Raw genomic sequence first — 19399 nt, 5'->3', positions numbered from 1 at the left:
AAAAAGATTAAATGAGGTCATGGGTGTGGAGCCCTCTTGATTAAATCCTGGTAGTTTATAAGAGAAACACAAGCAGACACATGTGCTCTTGTCTCGTGCCATGTGGTGCCCTGTGCCACCTCAGAACTCTGCCAGCAAGAACACCATCACCAGAGGCTGACCCCATGGGGCCCACCTGCTAGACTGTGATCCTCCAAAACCATTTCTTTACAAAATTAGCCTGCTTCAGGTATTTTGTAATAGTAATGAAAAAATGATTAGTACAGACATATCCTGTCTGACTTGCGTTTGCTGTATTTCTGGCATCTAGAATGCTTGCTGCTGTTAGAGACACAGCTCACCAAGGGCCTGGTTATACATTCTTACTGGTTATGCCAAGAATGTAAAGTCTTGACTGTCTTTCTCCAGGCCATTTCTCCAGGTTATGTCTGCAGAGGGCAATCCTGAAGGATGCAGTGATGTCCACCTTCCCAGGGGTGGTGCTATAAAAGCTAAAATTTCCAGCTCAGTGTTCTCTCCTGTAACAACCTACTGTGTGTGCTGGAATTCATCATGGACCCTTGGACTGCCCCATGAAACCTGTGGAGCAAGAGAAAGCCATGTGAATAAAAATATAAACAATATGACTACTTTTTTCTGTGGGTAATGAAGTTACTTGTCACTACCCAGGACTATCAAATCATCTGCCAGCATTTATGATGCAAGTGGGACAAAATCCAGATCCTCAGAGTTCTTGACAGCTACGTATCACTCACTGATCCTAATTAGAAAATGCCATCAGTAAAATAGACCACTGGGATATTTTGAGAGCTTTCAAGAAATCCAGATGCTTTGGATAATACTGTGGTTTAGAGAGATTTGACTAGCTCTGAGATAAGACAGTAATGCTATAGTATTGCCCCACAACATAAATAGAAATTGCTTCAGTTTTTCACATTGGATGAAGGGAGAAAAACAAGCAAAATCTACTTCCTAGTCAATATCTACAAGCCAGTTGGCAACAGGATGCTGATAACAATATGAAACTGTCACAGTAATTGGCATCATCACTTAATTGCTATAATCTGTCATTCTTCAGGACTCACCTGGTTTTATGTTTGTTTTTTACTAGCCAAGTAAGTGAGACAAGTGGATATGTGAATATAATCATCCCAACATCTCTGAATAATCTCTGAATTGGAGAAATGAGGAAGGAGGAATTCCACTTGGCCTTTTTCTACCATACTATCCCTTACTTTTTGGATCTGGGAACCAGAGTGAGGATGCTACCAGAAAGTATTCTTATTTTGTATTCTGGAATTGGATGGATCCAGCAGACACTGTGAAACAGCTTCAGGCCTGCAGGCATCTATTGCCTCATCTCTAGACAGTCCCACCGTGACTGGTGGTCCATGGTGGCATTTGAGGTTTCTGCATTGTAGCAGAGCTATTATCTCATGACCTGTGGGAAGTTTTGTTTTTCCCCTCCCTCTATCCATAGTCACATTGGTAAGTGGCTGCACTTCACTCTGGTATACACTTGCATTCATATTACAGAATCCTTTCTCATAGAATTGGCTCTGTTGAGAACCGGACAAAAGAGTGAATCACTACATTGACTTCAGTTAGGTTTCTCCTTTACAGGTTTCTCCTTTATGCCAAGTAACATGATCCTATACTGCCCAAGTTATTTCTAGGGATCTTTGATCAATTAGCTATTGCTACATTTCCCTGTTCATTCCCCTGTTCAGACTGTTCAGTCCTGCACACATTGTGTGAAGTGCTGTAACACTTTATCTGAGTGCCAACTGGACTTGGCACTTGGGGATCTTATCTTTTACATGGAGACCAGAGAAGCTATTTTCAATGTAATATTCTCTAACATCATTTATGACCTATAAAGAAGACTCATCATAAGTCCTTTTAAGGATGACTGAGTCATCCTCATTTATGTATTTCTTTACCCCTTGGTAAAGGGAAGATTTGGAGTGGGGGTGCTGAGATCATACATATATATATATATATATTTTTTTTTTTTTTTTACATGTGTCTTAGCTGAGTATATAGCAGATATGGACAACCTCCAATATTCCCACCTTCCTGAGCCTTTACACACCTTATTCTAGAGTGTCAAGTAGGTTCCAGCATATTAATTTAACAGACTGTAAAACACTACTGAATGCAACTTTCAGTTAGTGAATCTAGAAGACTCTCATTGCCATACCCATACCCAGTACTTGAGCCAGGGTATTAAATAGGTAAACTGTACCTGTGACAATACATTTTGCTGATTGTTCCTTAGGGTTTGTGCCCTTGGTCTAACACCAGTACAATCTACTTTAGAATGTCAAGGTCTCAAAACTCTTTTGGGGTACACTTGCATAGGCTATTTCTTCATCAGCGCATCTTGCACTTACCTCTTTGACCAGGTTTTATTTTGTTGAACCTGAGCTAACGAGAGTCATGAGGTGGAGGCCGAGGGGAATTGGCCGTGAGCCGTGAGTCTAGTCTCCAGGTGAAGTTAGCAGATTAAAGAAGCCCTCAACTTGGGACAGATTTGGACGAGGCTGCCTCTCTTCCAAGCAGGGGAGGTTTGTGGAAATAAGGAGGATCATATCTGCACTGTTTCATCCAACAAAAGCACTATTGCATCCTTCTGCCTAAGAAAGCTAGCAGCTTTGAGCATTGAGATAGTGCACCACATTTACCATCAGATCCTTGGGTTTATTAGCAGACATCTGAGTTTAGTACTTGGCTGTATCTTTCCAGGAATGAAGGGACTTAAGAGCTTTCATCAGTGCCTTCATGTTTTCAAAAAACGTTCTTAGTTGTATGCTTTATAGACTTTCATTTTCATTTCCATTGTGTTTGCTCTCTAGGGTACCAGAAAAACTTAAGTGGCACTGTAATCTTTTAATCATTTGTAAAGTGGTGGCATAGCATCTGTGTACCACAGCCACTTGATTTCTGAATGAATTACTCATGTATACTTTGTCTCATGCTACCAGCAGTAATTTTAATAATCATGATGCCTCCACATGCCTCAGATCATCGGGATCTGTTCCTTTCTGGCAAGAGTATATCCCATGCTCTTGAAATACAAGTAACCAGGGGCTAGTGCTGAGGTGTGGCAGTAAAGCTGCCATCCATGGTGCCAGCATTCCCTTTGGGTTCCGAGTTCTGACTGCTCCACTTCCAATCCAGCTCCCTGCTAATGCACCTGGGAAAGCAGCAGAGGATGTCCCAGGTCCTTGGGCCCCTGTACCCACGTGGGAGACCTGGATGAAGCTCTTGGATACTGGCTTTGGCCATTTGGGTAGTGAACCAATGGATGGAAGGTCAATCTGTCTGTCTCTCTCTCTCTCTCTCTGCTCTGCCTCTCCCTCTAACTCTGACTTTCCAAAATAAATACATTAAAAAAAAAAAAAAACCATGAGCAAATCAATTCTAGATTTCCATACTAAGACACAAGACCACTGTTAAATCAATCAGGGTCACCAAGTCAATAGAAAACAAAATTTAATTAAGTGACTAAATGTGAACATGTGACCAGGATGTAAGGAAGCCATAAGTGATAGTGCAGAACATTGAAACTAGTAATAACATGGTATTCCCACCCCACATCTGAAGGGAAGAATCTCTATGGAGAGGGTACCTGCCACAGCTATGTGTGATTTTTAATGTAGAGAGAGGCAACCAACATCCCAGGACGGAGGTGAGTAGCTCAGAAAAACCCTCACCTCACTTCTCTTCTGAAGCAAAATAGAAGACCCAGAGTAAGAAAACGCATTGTTGCACTCAATGGAAATAAGCAGTCCCCAAAGAGACGGCTGGGAAAGGACGGAGTGTGCAAGTGAAGGAGCAAATAAAAATCTCCAATACAGGTCATTCTGATTTTTTAAAAAATGTGTGCCAATAGTATTGCTTTATTTAAAAACTGTGAGGAATGAGCAAATAGGAAAAATTGTGCTACTTGAGTGCTCTATCCTAAACAGGGGTTATTTGCAATGTTAATGAGTAACAGCCACACCAAACTAAGTTAAATATATTTGAAAATAATTACAATTCATATTGACATTTTTGCTGAGAATAAAATTAGGTAGTAATAACTTCATTGTCCATCAGTCCTGAAGGATTAAAAAACCTCTATGAGCAATTTTATTTGTTTATTGTTAAACTAATAGAGTTCAACTCCAGGTGTCATTGGATATAATTCCATATGTCATCTTCTTTGCTTTTCTACTTTTTCTTCCTATGTTGTGTAGTTACATACACATTCATACACTGTTGCTATTATTTAAGTTTCCTATTACTTTTAGAGGCAGTAAGAGCAAGATTCCGACCAAATTGCCTGGGGACATATCCTGGCTTTGCCACTTCCAACTTAGTTGTACCCCTGAAATCCTCATTCGTAAAATACAAAAAAGTTCTTAACATCCACTGAAAGTTGATTCATGTAGGTAGAAAGGGATTACAGTAGACCCTGGAATATAGTGGGATGTACCCTGTACTCATTATTATTAGATCCTGACAATCAAAATAAAAGCCAAGAAGCTGTCAAGGGCATTGCCTAGAAAATGATCAGGTATGAGTTATTGGGATTTTCGGGTTTCCTGTGTTTTTCTAGCTCTGCTCCCCGCATCCTGAGGTAAGGAGCCTCCTGCTTTGGGGTCAGTCAGCAAAATAAATACACAAACCACAGATTTAAATTTCTAGACGTTTCAACCATTCGGCTCAGGAAGCGGAGAAAGTAAATCCGATTCATTCTGGGCGGGATATAATCAGACGAGAGGAGCGTCATAAACCAGTTTTTGCCTACTTAACAGCTTTACCTACGGTTGCACCGTACCACCAAAATAATCGCCACGGTCGCTTTGGAAGTGCTCGAAGTCTCTCCCTTTGCAGCCCAACGGATCTACAAAACCGCAAAGCACATTTCAGTCGCAGGGCCCTGGTTTCAGGGGTCGCTAGGACCCCGCTGCCGCATTCGCTTCCCACGCGGGGAGCGCCCGCAGCCCGGTCCTATCATTTAAATAAGGCGCTGCCGCCTCATTGGCCAGAAGCTGTACGCAGCGATTGGTCCGCGGCGCTGTGGGCGGTGCCCGGAGGCGCCCATTGGCGGAGGCGGGAAGTTTAAACGAGGCGAGAGGCCACACTTAAGTGAGCTCCTCTGTTGGGTTTTGGCGAATCTGCCGGCTTTCCTTTCGCTTCCCGGAGGCTGTCGGCTCTTGGAAAAGACAGGGGGAGAGCACGCCCTCACGACCTCCGGCAGCCGCCCCCTGAGGGAGAGCGGTCGGCGCGCGACCTGCACGCCCCTCAGGAGCCGGCTCCGAGCCGCCATGGCGACCCGGCGAGCGGGACGCAGCCGCTGGGAGCTGAGCCCCACGGGGCGGCCGGGCCCCGCGGCTGAGGAGGCGGCGGCCTCCCCGCCCGTGCTGTCCCTCAGCCACTTCTGCCGGCCGCCCTTCCTGTGCTTCGGCGACGTGCGCCTGGGCTCCTCGCGCGCGCGGCCCCTGGCGCTGGACAACCCCAACGACGAGGTGGCCGAGGTGAAGGTCTCGCGCTTCCCGGCCGCCGAGCAGGGCTTCAGCGTGTCGCCGCGCTGCCTGGTGCTGCAGGTAGGCCGGGTGGGCCCTGGGGGCGCCGCGCGTGGACCCCTCGCGCGCGCCTGGGTGCCCCTCAGGAGGCCGGGGTGGGCAGGGACGCGGGCGGTGACAGCGCGTCCGGGCGCGCGCACTGGGCTTGTCTAGTACTGGGCTTTGCAAGATGCTCTTGCGGCTGCGAATGAACGGACGGGTTTTCTCGTAAACTATTTCTCAATTGATTGCTTAGAGCAACTTTTTTGATGTCTTCCACTTGGTTTTCCCACTAGACGTCTTCATACGCACGTTACCGTTAGAGTCAGGGTCACGACTTTTTTCTGATGGAATAGTTTTTGTTTTGGCTGAATGTCTACAGCCAAAAACAAACCAAAAACCTCGAGAGATTTTCTGTATGCGTCTGTGGTGTGTATGCACACTTCTAATATTTTTCTCTTTGCTGCCCCTATGATTGTAGTGATATATCCAGTTTAGTATTAGCAATATCATCCCTTAGCTTTTACAGCATCGCGTGGGCCAGAGTGGTGCCCCCAGTCCCATGTCCCATTTCTCCAGAAGGAGCTGATCTGTTAGACAGCAGTGGCCCCTCTAAAGCTTCGGAAGCCGCCTGCCCCTCCCCTCTGAGTGTTTTTCCTTTCCGCGGAACCGTAGATTCCTTTTCTATCAACGTTAACACTTCTACTTACTCCTTTTTGTGATAAGCTGGAACTGAAGCTTTTTGTATTTTGAATAAATTCTGTTTTATGGAGTATAACTTTTCTGTTCTTATTTTTTAAAGGCAGCTGCTTGTGCTATTATATAGCTTCTCTTCTAAAACACAAACTTGTCTTCCTCATGAGTGACAGCAGAGCCTGTCAGGGCAGTTTTGCAGTTGGCCCATTCTGTCCATCTGCCAGGCTGTGGGGCGTGGATGCAAAGTGTGTCTGGGTTCTGGTGACTTTGACAAAGCTCTCTGAACATTAGTTTCTTATCTGTGAATGTGTATGATCTTAGTAATAGCTTCATAAAGATGTTAGCAGTGAATGAGTTTTAAAACACTTTCAACTTTGCAAGGAACACAACAATTGACACATACTGTATGATGATGTGGATTTTAGAGGAAATTTAGTTGATCTGATTTATATTTCTTTTTGAATAAAATCTTCATAATGCATAGTCATTATATTTGAAATAGAAGTAGTGTACATATTAAAGAAGTAGAAATATACAATTAAATTTTTAAGAACCGCTCAACTAAAGTAACTCTGCCTCATAGAATTAACATTCTATAATTTTAATTCTGTGGTGAACGCTGTTATTGCTAATAATTTCTTTCCTTATGATGGAATGAACACATAGGGTTGAAAAATATATTTGACTTACTAAATTTTGTTAGTAGATAGTATTGGTGACTAATAATTTTAATCCCTTTTCTAAGTTATATGTAATATGTTTTCATTATTATGTAGTTATCATAGTCATAATCACTTAAAATATGTTCTTTTACTGATAGCCTAAAGAAAAAATTGTGATTTCTGTTACCTGGACACCATTAAAAGAAGGCCGAGTAAGAGAGATTGTGACATTTCTTGTAAATGATATTTTGAAACACCAAGCAATATTACTAGGAAATGCAGAAGAAAAGAAAAAGAAAAAGGTAATGTTTTAATCATTCTGTGATTTGCTGTAAGAAAGTATTTAATAATATGTAAAAATTATGTTCATTAGAGGCTTGGAGTAACATATACAGTATTGCATTTTTAAGAGTAGTATTTAATAGCTGTCAACTTAATAGGTATATTTTGCTTATTTTTGCAGAGGAGTGTCTGGAATACCATTAGTAAGAAGAAAATTTCAGCCTCATCTAATTATAACAAAAGAATTTCAAATACTCAAAATGTTAATAAAACATTTAGTGTTTCCCACAAAGTTGACAGGGTTAGGAGCCCATTACAGGCTTGTGAGAATTTGGCTGCGAATGAAGACTGTTCTCCAACAAAAAACAATTCTCTAACCCTTGAAGAAGATGAAATCCCCCTATCCCCTATCAGCCCTATTTTCAAAGAATGCCACGGTGAAACTTGCTTGCCACTGTCTGTACGTCGATCTACTACTTATTCATCTCTTCATGTATCTGAAAATGTGGAACTTTTGAAAGCAGAAGATGCCAACATTTCAAAACATTATAGTTTTAGTGAGAAAGTTATAACTGAAACTTGCTTTAATGCTATACATATTAATGGCCAAAGTGAGGAGAACAGTAAACTTACTCTTACTCCAAACTATTCTTCAACTTTGAACATTACACAAAACCAGGGAAATTTTTTAAGTCCAGATTCATTTGTAAATAATAGTCATGCGACTGCTAATAGACTAGAAACAGTGACATGTCCTTCATCAGATGCCTTTATGAGAGATGATTCAGAGCCTGTACATTTGGAGTCAAAAACTGTGCATGAAATTTATCGGACAATTTTAAGTCCAGATTCTTTCATAAATGATAACTATGGAATAAATCAGGAGCGAGAATCAGAGTCGGTTCATCCCATTTTATCCCCAAATCAATTTGTAAAAGATAACATGGCATATCTGTGTACATCGCAGCAAACAAGTAAAGTATTGTTATCAAGTGAAAATTACCAAGTCCCAGAGTCTCCTCAACAGTGTGCGAAAAGTGAAGTTTTGCCATGTATTCCTACACATCAGGGTGTAAAATCTCCTAAAACTGTTTTTGAAGAAACTAAAGTTGTGGAAATGAAGCCAAATCACTACAGTCTCAGAAAACAAAATCATCCTACATTTCCTGCAGTTCAAGATGGTTCCAGTCACAGCCATGATAAAGAACCTAAAAGACGCCCAATACTTTCTGCCACTGTTACTAAAAGGAGGGCCACCCATGGCAGAGAAAACCAAACTGAGATGAAGAAACCAAAGGCAAAAAGATGCCTCAGCAATGCAGTGAGTGAAAAAGTCATCAGTTATCAGAAAGAGAAAGGCAGTTTTCATTCTTTTCTTCCAATTATAGATCCAGAATTAAGTAACTCCAAAAGTTATAAAAGTGAAATAACTCCCCCTTCAAGGAAAGCTTTAGTTATTCGTAAAAGAAAAAGTGAGGGAACCATGGAAGATGGGAATGTGAAAGTTGCTGTTACAGAACATACAGAAGTGGGAGAAAGCAAAAGAATCCACTTTTCTCCCCTGGAGTCTAAAACATCAACTGTTAAAAAAACAAAAAGCACAGTAACACCTATTTCAAAATGTTTCAGCAACAGAGAAAAATTAAACCTGAAGAAGAAAACTGGTGAGTCTTATTTTATCTCAGTGAACGTAAAACTATAAGGTGTATTTTCTATTTCTTTTGGTTTAGTTAATTAATGTCTTTCAGATTGGTAAATCTGTATTGATACATGTTCTTAACATATAATTCAACCTGGTTGCTTACTGAAAGATGGAACAAATGAGGTGTGGAACCTGATTCTGATATAGTTATTATCCTATCCTTATTTATACTTTTGGTATTTTATTCACCTCAAATTTTCTACATTAATTGTGATGATTAAAAAAAATACTGCATTCTAGTATATGTCTCTGCTGTTAGAAGATTTTTAACTGAGAAATACAAATTGTACGTGTTTATAGATTATCATGTTTATAGATTATCATGAGATGTTTTCAGTACCTGTGTACATTGTGTTATTCTCAAATCAGGGTCTTTATCTCCTCAAACATTTATCATTTCTTCGTGGTAGACACATCCAAATCCTTTCCTCCAACTTTTTGTTAAAAAAATGTGCAGTTGAGGATACTTTAGAAAGTTCAAGGAATAATGGAATTAATTTATAAGTTTATTTTGGTGCCAAACCTTTTGAAATCCATGTATAGTTTTTTCATGAAACATGTTTTCCATGATCTTTCCATACATTATTGTTAGCTAATATCACCCTTCTATGCAACAGAACACAGGAGCTTCTTACTCTTATGTAACTGTAAATTAGTATCCATTAATGAAACTTTCTCCATCCCCCTGTCCCTTAATCTCCACATATTCTGGTGACAGCTTTCTATAGTCAACTTTTATGAGACCAACTTTTTTAGATTCTATGTATGAGTGGGATTATACAGTACTTGTCATTATGTGCCTGGCTTATTTCACTTAATAACTTTTAGTTTTGTCCATGTTGTTGCATATGATAGGATTTTTTTTTGACAGGCAGAGTGGACAGTGAGAGAGACAGAGAAAGGTCTTCCTTTTGCCGTTGGTTCACCCTCCAATGGCCGCCGTGGCCGGCGCGCTGTGGCCGGCACACCGCGCTGATCCGATGGCAGGAGCCAGGTACTTATCCTGGTCTCCCAGGGGGTGCAGGGCCCAAGGATTTGGGCCATCCTCCACTGCACTCCTGGGCCACAGCAGAGAGCTGGCCTGGAAGAGGGGCAACCGGGACAGAATCCGGCGCCCCGACTGGGACTAGAACCCGGTGTGCCGGCGCTGCAAGGTGGAGGATTAGCCTAGTGAGCCACAGCGCTGGCCCGCATATGATAGGATTTCATCCTTTTTATGGCTGAATAGTATTCCCTTATGTATTTGTATCACATTTTACAAATCCATCTGTCAGTTGAAGGGTACTTAGGTGATTTCCATTTATTGGCACTTGTGAATAGTGCTGCAATTAACATGGGAGAACAGATGTCTCTTTGATAGGTTGATTTCCTTTCCTTTGGATATATAGCCACTAATGGGTTGCTAGATCATATGTTCATTCTATTTTTAAGTTTTTAAGGAACCTCCATGCTATTTTCCACAATGGTTTTACTAATTTACATTCCTCCTGACAGCTTGCAAAGATTCCCTTTTCTCTACCACGTTGCCACTACTGGTTATCTATTGTCTATTTGATAATAGCCAATCTCTTGTATTTATCTTAATTACTGAGTTCTTGGCATCTCCCTAAGTTTACAGCCATAGAAAGTGTTTTTACGTGCCTCATTTTAGTTCAGATTTTGATTGACAGGCCCAATGATGTGCATGGCTCTATAATACTGTCTGAAAGAATGCAGCAAAGGCCCTTGCAAATTCTGCGCTCCCAGGGAGTTCATGCTTCCTCAGCCTCTGTCCAGCCATTAAATGGAAATATAGTTAGGCCCCGAAGTTCTTCAGTCTTTTGCAGAAAAACCTCATTGTTTCTTCACTAGTATTAAAAGCTTCACCACTGGTATCTGCCTCAAAAATAGTCAGGCTCTGTCCCACCATGCCGCTTTCACCCACATTACTTCTTTTGACAATCAAGGTCCACACAGGAAAACAGACTCTGCTAGTTCTTACACCATGCTATTTAAAAGAATCCCAGGAAATGTGAGGAACTCTAAAAAGTTCATGGAAAAAGGAATTAAATGCTAATGCAAAATTTTCATGAACTTTTTGAAGCTCCCTCATATGATATCTTATACCTATATTAACCGTTTCTTTGCTTGTATGGTTTTCTGTAGATATATTCTGATCAGATAATAAGTTCTTTGATTGTAATGAACATATTTATTTTGATCTCCTTTGAGGTGTACAATACATGATGAATGAATTAATTAGTGAATGTACAAATGAACCACTGAAATGTTGACAGTCATAGCTACAGTTTGTTTGAGGCAGCCACTTTGTTGAGCTGCTTTCCTAGATTTCGAAAGAATTGTACACATGAAGTACCTGCTTTATGAGCCTGTATGAGAGCCAAGTAACTTTCTAGAGTAATTCTAGATTTCTTTTCTGGAAAATCTAGGAAAGCAGAGAAAAAAAGCAATTTTCTAGATGGATTTATTCAAGTTGATAATGTGTCCACTTTGAGTTGTGCATTGGTCTAGTATCTATGGATACAGGGAGAAAAGGCATAATTTCAGTCCTCATATTGCTGTCTATTCTATGATTAAACTATGCCCAGGGACTTAGGGAGTCTCTGTAGAGGCAGAGGTATTGTGTATGTGGTAGGAGGTATGACATAGTTCTAAGAAAGGCTTCCAGGACAATAACCTGGTTCCAGGCAGAGGAATTGGCTTTGGCAAGCATTCAGAATAAAGGCTTTCTCTTCAGAAATTTAGGAAGAAGCTTAGAACCTAATATTCCATTGCAGTTTGGTTATATTCCTTATTTTTTCATAATTAACACAGATTTGAAATATCTCTAATATAAAGTTAAGCAAACTTTTTCTCTAATGGTCCAAATAATACCTGTTTTACACTTTGCAGGCCATATTTCTATCAGGCTATTCAACTCTGCCACTGTAATGGGAAAGCAGCCATTGATCATCTGCAAATTGATGAGTGTGGCTGGGTCCCACTAAGACTTTATTTACGGAAACTAAAATTTCAATTTCATATAATCTTTGTGTAGCATAAAACGTTACTCTTGATTTTTTTTTCAAATGTAAAAGCTATGCTTGTCTGGTGGACTGTGTGTTAAGCCTGGTTCTTATTAGCGCCTTGCTCATATTTAGTAGCAGTTTATGCTGGTGTGAAACCTGCTTTGAGAGAGAGAATTGCTGTTCCTATAGGTTAGGTGATTTTCATTGCTTTTTCCTTGGTAGCCAGCTATCATCAGTTGCATACCTGGGAATCAGCTTGTTCTCATTCTCTATCACTTTCCTAGTTATTTGGCTTTAAGGCATATTATTCTGCTATTAAAATAACTCTTTTCAGGGCTAGGGCTGTAGCATAGCAGATAAAGCAACCGCCTGCAGTGCTAGCATCTCATATGGGTGTTGGTTTGAGTCCCAGCTGCTCCACTTCTGATCCAGCTCTCTGCTATTGTGCTTGAGAAAGCAGCCAAAGGTGGCCCAAGTGCTTGGGCCATTACACCTATGTGGGAGACCTGGATGAAGCTCCTGGGTCCTGGCTTCAATCTGGCGCAGCCCTGGCCATTTTGGCCATTTGGGGAGTAAACCAGCAAATGGAAGATTTCTCTCTCTCTGCCTCTCCTTCTCTGTAACCCTACTTTTCAAATATATAAATAAATCTCTAAATAAAATAAGTAACTCTTCTCTACTTGTCTCCACTGCATCTGTGTTAATTTGTCTCATCATACCTAACTTGGACAGTGGCAAAAATCACCTTGTCTTTGGTTTTGACCTATTCATTCCATTCATCATTCTGTTTTCTAAGATATAAATGAGGATGTGTTCTTACTGGGAAAAAATCCTTCACTGTCAGAGAAGGTGCTTCAAAGTGATTAATGGTGCTGGCTCCCCAGTTGTATTGCCTAGGTTCAAACCCCTGCTACTTGCTACCTTATGTGACCTTTACCAAAGGGCTTAATTGCTCTAACCCTCAGTCTCCCAATTATGAAAGTGGTAGATAAAAATAGTACAAGTCTTATGGGTTTGTTGTGAAATTTATGGTTAAGTAAAAGACTTAGTGACGACAAAGTATTCAAATATTGCTTGCCACTATTATTTTTTGATCCTGTTGAACTCTTCTCTACTTCCAGTCTCTTCTTGTATGTAATTTCTCACTTGTATTCTTTGTTCCAGATCTCTCATAGTTCTGTCAACAAGTCATATTCCTCATGCCTAATTTCCATTTCATGAGTTAAGTGATATATACAAGTGTACTTCAAAAATTTTGGGGAAAATTGGAATTAAAAGATAAGTTTATTTTGGTGCTAAAGTAGAAAGTGAGCTCTCATTTTCTTTCTTTTTTTTTTTTAAGATTTATTTATTTATTTGAAAGTCAGGGTTACACAGAGAGAGGAGAAGCAGAGAGAGACAGAGAGAGAGGTCTTCCATCCAATGGTTCACTCCCCAACTGGCTGCAATGACCGGAGCTGTGCCGATCCTAAGCCAGGAGCCAGGAGCCTCCTCTGGGTCTCTCACATGGGTGCAGGGTCCCAAGGACTTGGGCCATCTTCTTACTGCTTTCCCAGGCCATAGCAGAGAGCTGGATTGGAAGTGGAGCAGCAGGGACTAGAACTGGTGCCCATATGGGATGCTGGTGCTTCAGGCCAGGGTGTTATTCTGTTGTGCCACAGCGCCAGCGCCTCATTTTCTAATTCACTCTGGAAATGCCCACAGTGGCTGGGAGGCAAAGCCAGAAGCCAAGAACTCAATTCAAGTCTCCTCTGTGGATGGATGGAACCCAGTTGAGCCATCACTGTAGCCTTCCATAATTTGCATGGGAGGGAGCTGGAATCAGGAAATAGGAGTCGGACTCGCATTCTGATGTGGAATGCAGGCTTCCTAACACACATCTTAACCATTTGGCCAAGTGCCCACCTGGGTATAAAACATTTTTGAAGTCCATGCATAGATTTTTCATAACACATACTTTCTGTGAACTTTTTAAGATGGCTTGTATGAGTATTCCCATCGAGGAAGACTTTCCTACCATTTTTTATACTTTTTTTTTTTTTTGACAGAGTTAGGCAGTGAGAGAGAGAGACAGAGAGAAAGGTCTTCCTTCCGCTGGTTCACCCACCAAATGGCTGCTATGGTCGGAGCTATGCTGATCCGAAGCCAGGACCCAGGTGCTTCCTCCTGGTCTCCAATGCGGTTGCAGGCGCCCAAGCACTTGGGCCATCCTCCACTGCCTTCCCGGGCCACAGCAGAGAGCTGGACTGGAAAAGGAGCAACCAGGACTAGAACCTGGCACCCATATGGGATGCTGGCGCCACAGGCAGAGGATTAGCCAAGTGAGCCATGATGCCAGCCCCATCCCTTTTTTATGCTTTTTCCATACTAGACCAAAAACTTGGTAAGAGCTGAGAATGTATCTTTCAGTTCTACATATTCCCAATACCTAGCACAGAGTCCTGGAATATGAGTACACAATAAGTTGTTGAATCTAGATTTTTGCTTCTGTAGACAAAGAACAAATTCTAGTTTGTGGTCTATAACTTCAAACTGGTGGTTTCATTGACCACTGAATTCATAGTGCAAATGCCTGGATCACAGAAGTGATTAAGTATTGCTAAGTGAATATGATTATGAAGGAATCAAACTTGTTTAATTTTAATGTTAATGGATATGTTTTCTAATTTATTTCAGATTCATTAGTATTCAAAACTCCTATTTATAAAACAAATAAAAGGACAAAACCAATTATTGCTGTGGCGCAGTCCAGTTTGACCTTCATAAAACCTCTAAAAACAGGCAAGTGTTTATTAAATTTAAACTCTGAAAAAGTGACATGGACTGAGCCATTAATTGCATTTCAAATGGAAATGAAATAATACTTTTGTTGAATAAAGGTTTTGAACAACTGTTAAAAGGTATATTCAAATTATATTTGAAATATTCTAACAGATTTTGATGAAGCTGATTCATGACACATTAGGATTTTTAGATAACCAAGAAGTGTTGCTTTATGTTTTTCCCTTTTGCTGTAATTGTATTTCATGACCAAAATACTTTCAATTCTTTACAACAAGGAGTGGGAAGGCAGATTTGTTCAGTGTTTTAAAGATGGCTTTGCTAATAAAAATGGCCTTTTGTTATGTGTTAAATAATATTTTAAAGGAAAATTTTTCATGCAATTATCTAATTGTATTCTTAGATATTCCTAGACATCCAATGCCTTTCGCTGCAAAAAACATGTTTTATGATGAGCGCTGGAAGGAAAAGCAGGAACAGGGCTTCACTTGGTGGCTAAATTTCATATTGACTCCTGATGACTTCACTGTAAAAACAAATGTTTCTGAAGGTAAGCATTTAATTAGTATTTAAGTTAAATAATACTCTTGTTTTAACATCAAAATTATAGCATGATTTGTCATTCTTTAACTACACATACTTTATATTGTAGTTGATGGCATGGTTCACGATTTCATTGTAAATGCTAAAAGTAAAACAGGTAAGAATGCTTACCTGCACGGGTTTACATAGATTTTTCTGTACTGAAAGTACTGAAGTTTATTTTTGTTCTTTGCTTTCTATTCTCTCTCATCAGTGAATGCAATCAGTTCTGTGTAGCCTGATCATGTTGGGCATACTGTCTCTGCTGTCAAGTACATTGGTTTTCAAAGTATATAAGCAAGCTATTGGATTATGAGGAATCTGAAAAGTAAATCATATTAGGAATAGTTAGAATACTTCTGTATTTATTCTGAGAAAGGGAAGACTTGAGTGTGAGACACAGTGGAGACATGGGACCCTTCAAACATTTGAAAGGTTTTCTTCTGAAAGAGAAGGAAATTAACTTTTGTGTAGCTGTCACACTGAAGTGATAAGAATTAGTTTCAGCTCAAGATAAGGAAATCCCTTAAATACATTTAAATTGTCAAACCATCTAAAGACTGTCTTTTAAAATAGTGATTGCCCTATGTTGTAATGTTTGAATAAATATCCATTTGTATGTGTCAGAGAAACATGTATAGGATTTCTGCGTGTATGAGATGTCTTTGGATTAGGTGATCTCTAAGATCACTTATTTTTCTCTGAAGGATAAAAGCCAGATGTTTAGTTCTCAAGAGAAAATAAATGCTTTACAAAAATTTATGTACATTTCATATTTTAATTGTTATTTAAAAACTTCATTCCTTAGAAGCTTGCCTTTTTACGAATTTATAAAGAGGATAGAAATAGACATGCCAGTTCAGAGGCCATTTTATTAGGATTAGTGATCATACTGTTGGAACTTATGCTAGAGGTGGTGGGAAGTGGTTAGACTGGAGATATATTTTGCAATTAGAACTGACAGATTGCAGTGATAGATGATTGGCCTTTGATATTCAGTGAATGATAACACCTGTATTTTGAGATAAGAAAGAGCAATAGAAACTTGCAGAGAGTGTTGATTGTTCTGTGTTGCATTTTATTACTGGAATTGAGACAATTACAGAGATATTTTTTAACCAGAAACATTTTCCCTTTTTTTTTTCTAGTAAATGCTGCTACTCTTCTTTTAGGAGTGGAGAATCAACATAAAATAAGTGTTCAGAGAGCACCTACAAAAGACGAAATGTCTCTTAGAGCTTATACTGCTCGATGCAGGTTGAACAGATTGCGTCGTGCAGCATGCCGTTTATTTACTTCTGAAAAAATGGTTAAAGCTATTAAAAAGCTTGAAACTGAAATTGAAGCTAGGCGATTAATTGTTCGGAAAGATAGACACCTTTGGAAGGATGTGGGTAAGAAGATTCCAAAAATCTTGAGATAAAGATTTTGTATTCCCTTCCCACCCATAGCTTTAGTGAGGAATAACACAAAAATTGTATATGCTTAAGGTATACAACATGATGTTCTTAGCATGTATATATTATGGAAATGATGCCAATAACCAAGCTGATTATCATATACATTACCTCACATAATTACATTTTTATGTATACGTGTGGTGAGAGCATTTAAAAAACACTTTTTTTAAAGATTTATTTATTTATTTGAAAGGCAGAGTTACACAGCGAGAGGGAGAGACACAAGGAGAGAGAGAGAGATTATCTGATGGTTCACTCCTCAAATGGCTGCAACAGCCAGAGCTAAGCCAGGCTGAAGCCAGCAGCCAAGAGCTTCATCTAGGTCTCCCACATGGATGGCAGGGGCCCAAGAACTTGAGCCATCTTCCACTGCTCCCACGTGCATTAGCAGGGAGCTGGATGGGAAGTAGATCATTTAGGACTCGAATTTGCTCCCATATGGGATGTCAGTGTAGCAGGTGGTGGCTTAACCCTCTGTGCCATGATGCTGACCCCAAGATACTCTCTTAAATATGATACAGTGTTTATATATTTACTTATATAAAGTGAACAAATTTCATGTAATTCATATATACAGATTTAAAGCATGATGCTCCCCACCCTACCCTCCCTCTTGCCCACATTCCCACACTTTCTCCTCCTTCTTTTATTTTTTCCTTTTAATTTTTACAATGACATACTTTCAGTTTATTTTATAATCACAACCTTAACCCTCCACTAAATAAAGACTTCAACAAGTAGTAAGTAGAAAACCCACTGTTCCTCGAGTATAGACAAGGGCTGTAAACAATAATCAAATCTCAGAATGTCAATTTCATTCATATACATTAGGTACCTGGTATTTAGTTAGCACAAATCAGGGAAAGCATATGGTACTTTCCTTTTAGGGACTGTCTTATTTCAGTAAACATAATGGTTTCCAGTTGGATCCATTTTGTTGTAAAAGACAGGATTAAATTCTTTTTATAGTTGAGTGGTATTTCATAGTGTTTATATAACACATTTTCTTTATTCAGTCATAAGTTGGTGAACATCTAGGTTGGTGAACATCTAGGTGAATATCTTAGCTATTGTGAATTCAGCTGCAGTAAACATGAGGCTGTAGTTAACTCTTTCATATGCTGATTTCATTTCATTTGGGTACATTCCCAGGAGCTGGTTTGCTGTGTCATATGGTAGATCTATTTTCAGCTTTTTGAGGTATCTATATGCTGTCTTCCATAATGGTTGTACTAGTTTGCATTCCTACCAGAGTATTCCTTTTCCCCACATCCTTACCAGCATTTATTGTTTTTGGATTTGGAGATAATAACCATTCTAACCCAGGTGAGGTAAAACCTCACAGTATTTTTATTTGCATTTCCTTGATGGTTAGTGATCCAGAGCATCTGTTGGCCATAACAATCTCATCTTTTGAAAAAATGCCTATTCATGTTCTTTGCCCATTTCCTTTTTTTTTTTTTTTTTTTTTTGAGAGGTAGAGTTACAGACAGTGTGAGAGAGAGACAGAGAGAAAGGTCTTCCTTCCATTGGTTCACCCCCCAAATGGCCACAATGGCCAGAACTGTGCCGATTGGAAGCCAGGAGCCAGGAACTTCTTCCTGGTTTCCCACACAGGTGCAGGGACCCAAGGACTTGGGCCATCTTCTGCTTTCCCAGGCTTCGCCCATTTCTTAACTGGACTGTTTTTTGTTGTTGTTGAGTTTCTTGATCTCTTTATAGATTCTGGGATTCTAGATATTACCCTTTTTGCAGTTGCATTGTTTACAAATATTTTCTCCCATTCTGTCAGTTGGCTTCTTGTTGAGTGTTTCCTTTGTAGTACAGAAGCTTCTTAGATTGATATAATCCCATTTGTCTATTTTTGCTTTTACTGCTTGTGCTTCTGGAGTCTTTTTCAAGGAGACTTTGCCTATGCCAATGTCTTGCAGTTTCCTTGATGTGTTCTTCAAATAATTTGATGGTATCAGGCTGTAGATTTAGATCTTTGATCCATTTTGAGTTGATTTTTTATAAGGTTTAAGGTAGGTGTTTTGTTTTATACTTCTGCATGCATAGATCCAATTTTCCCACACCATTTGTTGAAGAGGCTGTCCTTTCTCCAAGAATTGATTTTAGTTTGTACGTCAAAGATTAGTTGGTTGTAGATGCATGGATTAATTTCTGGAGTTTCTATTCTGTTCCATTGGCCTACATGTCTATTTTTGTGTTTGTACCAGGTTATTTTGACTGTAGTAGCTGCCCTGTAGTAGGTATGTCTTGAAACCTGGTATTATGATGCCTCTGGCTTTGTTTTTGTTAATATTGCCTTGCTATTCTTGGTCTCCTTGAATTTTTTCTAGATCTTAGATTAATATTGTTGGTATTTTGATTAGAATTGCAATGAATCTGTAGATTGCTTTGGATAATTTGTACATTTTGACATTATTCACTTATATAATGTAATTAATCACTCACAGAATGTAAGTTCATCCATGTTGTCACAGATGACATAATTCCCTTCTTTTTAAAGGCTGGATAGTATTTCATTGTGTGTGTGTGTGTGTGTGTTTGTATATATGCATGTATGTCATTTTTTTTTAAATTCATTCACCCTTTGGTGAACAGTTAGGCTGATTCCATATCTTGGCTATTCTGAATAATGCCGCAATGAACATGAAAATGCAGATAC

At 39.6% G+C, this 19399-nt stretch overlaps 1 protein-coding gene across 1 annotated transcript in view; it reads left to right on the top strand.

Annotated features, from left to right (window-relative positions):
• The first annotated feature begins 5167 nt into the window (after positions 1-5167).
• Positions 5168-19399, top strand: part of ASPM (assembly factor for spindle microtubules) — a 53165-nt gene continuing 38933 nt past the window's right edge. The window contains exons 1-6 of the mRNA XM_008268710.4: positions 5168-5597; positions 7072-7215; positions 7377-8859; positions 14582-14686; positions 15090-15236; positions 16417-16662. Coding sequence (XP_008266932.3) covers positions 5319-5597; positions 7072-7215; positions 7377-8859; positions 14582-14686; positions 15090-15236; positions 16417-16662 — 2404 coding nt within the window. The 5' untranslated portion in view covers positions 5168-5318. The remainder of the gene's footprint in view (positions 5598-7071; positions 7216-7376; positions 8860-14581; positions 14687-15089; positions 15237-16416; positions 16663-19399) is intronic.

The sequence above is a fragment of the Oryctolagus cuniculus genome, chromosome 13 (genome assembly GCF_964237555.1).
Source record: "Oryctolagus cuniculus chromosome 13, mOryCun1.1, whole genome shotgun sequence".
NCBI lineage: Eukaryota > Metazoa > Chordata > Mammalia > Lagomorpha > Leporidae > Oryctolagus > Oryctolagus cuniculus.
This window is presented reverse-complemented; position numbering and strand designations above follow the sequence as displayed.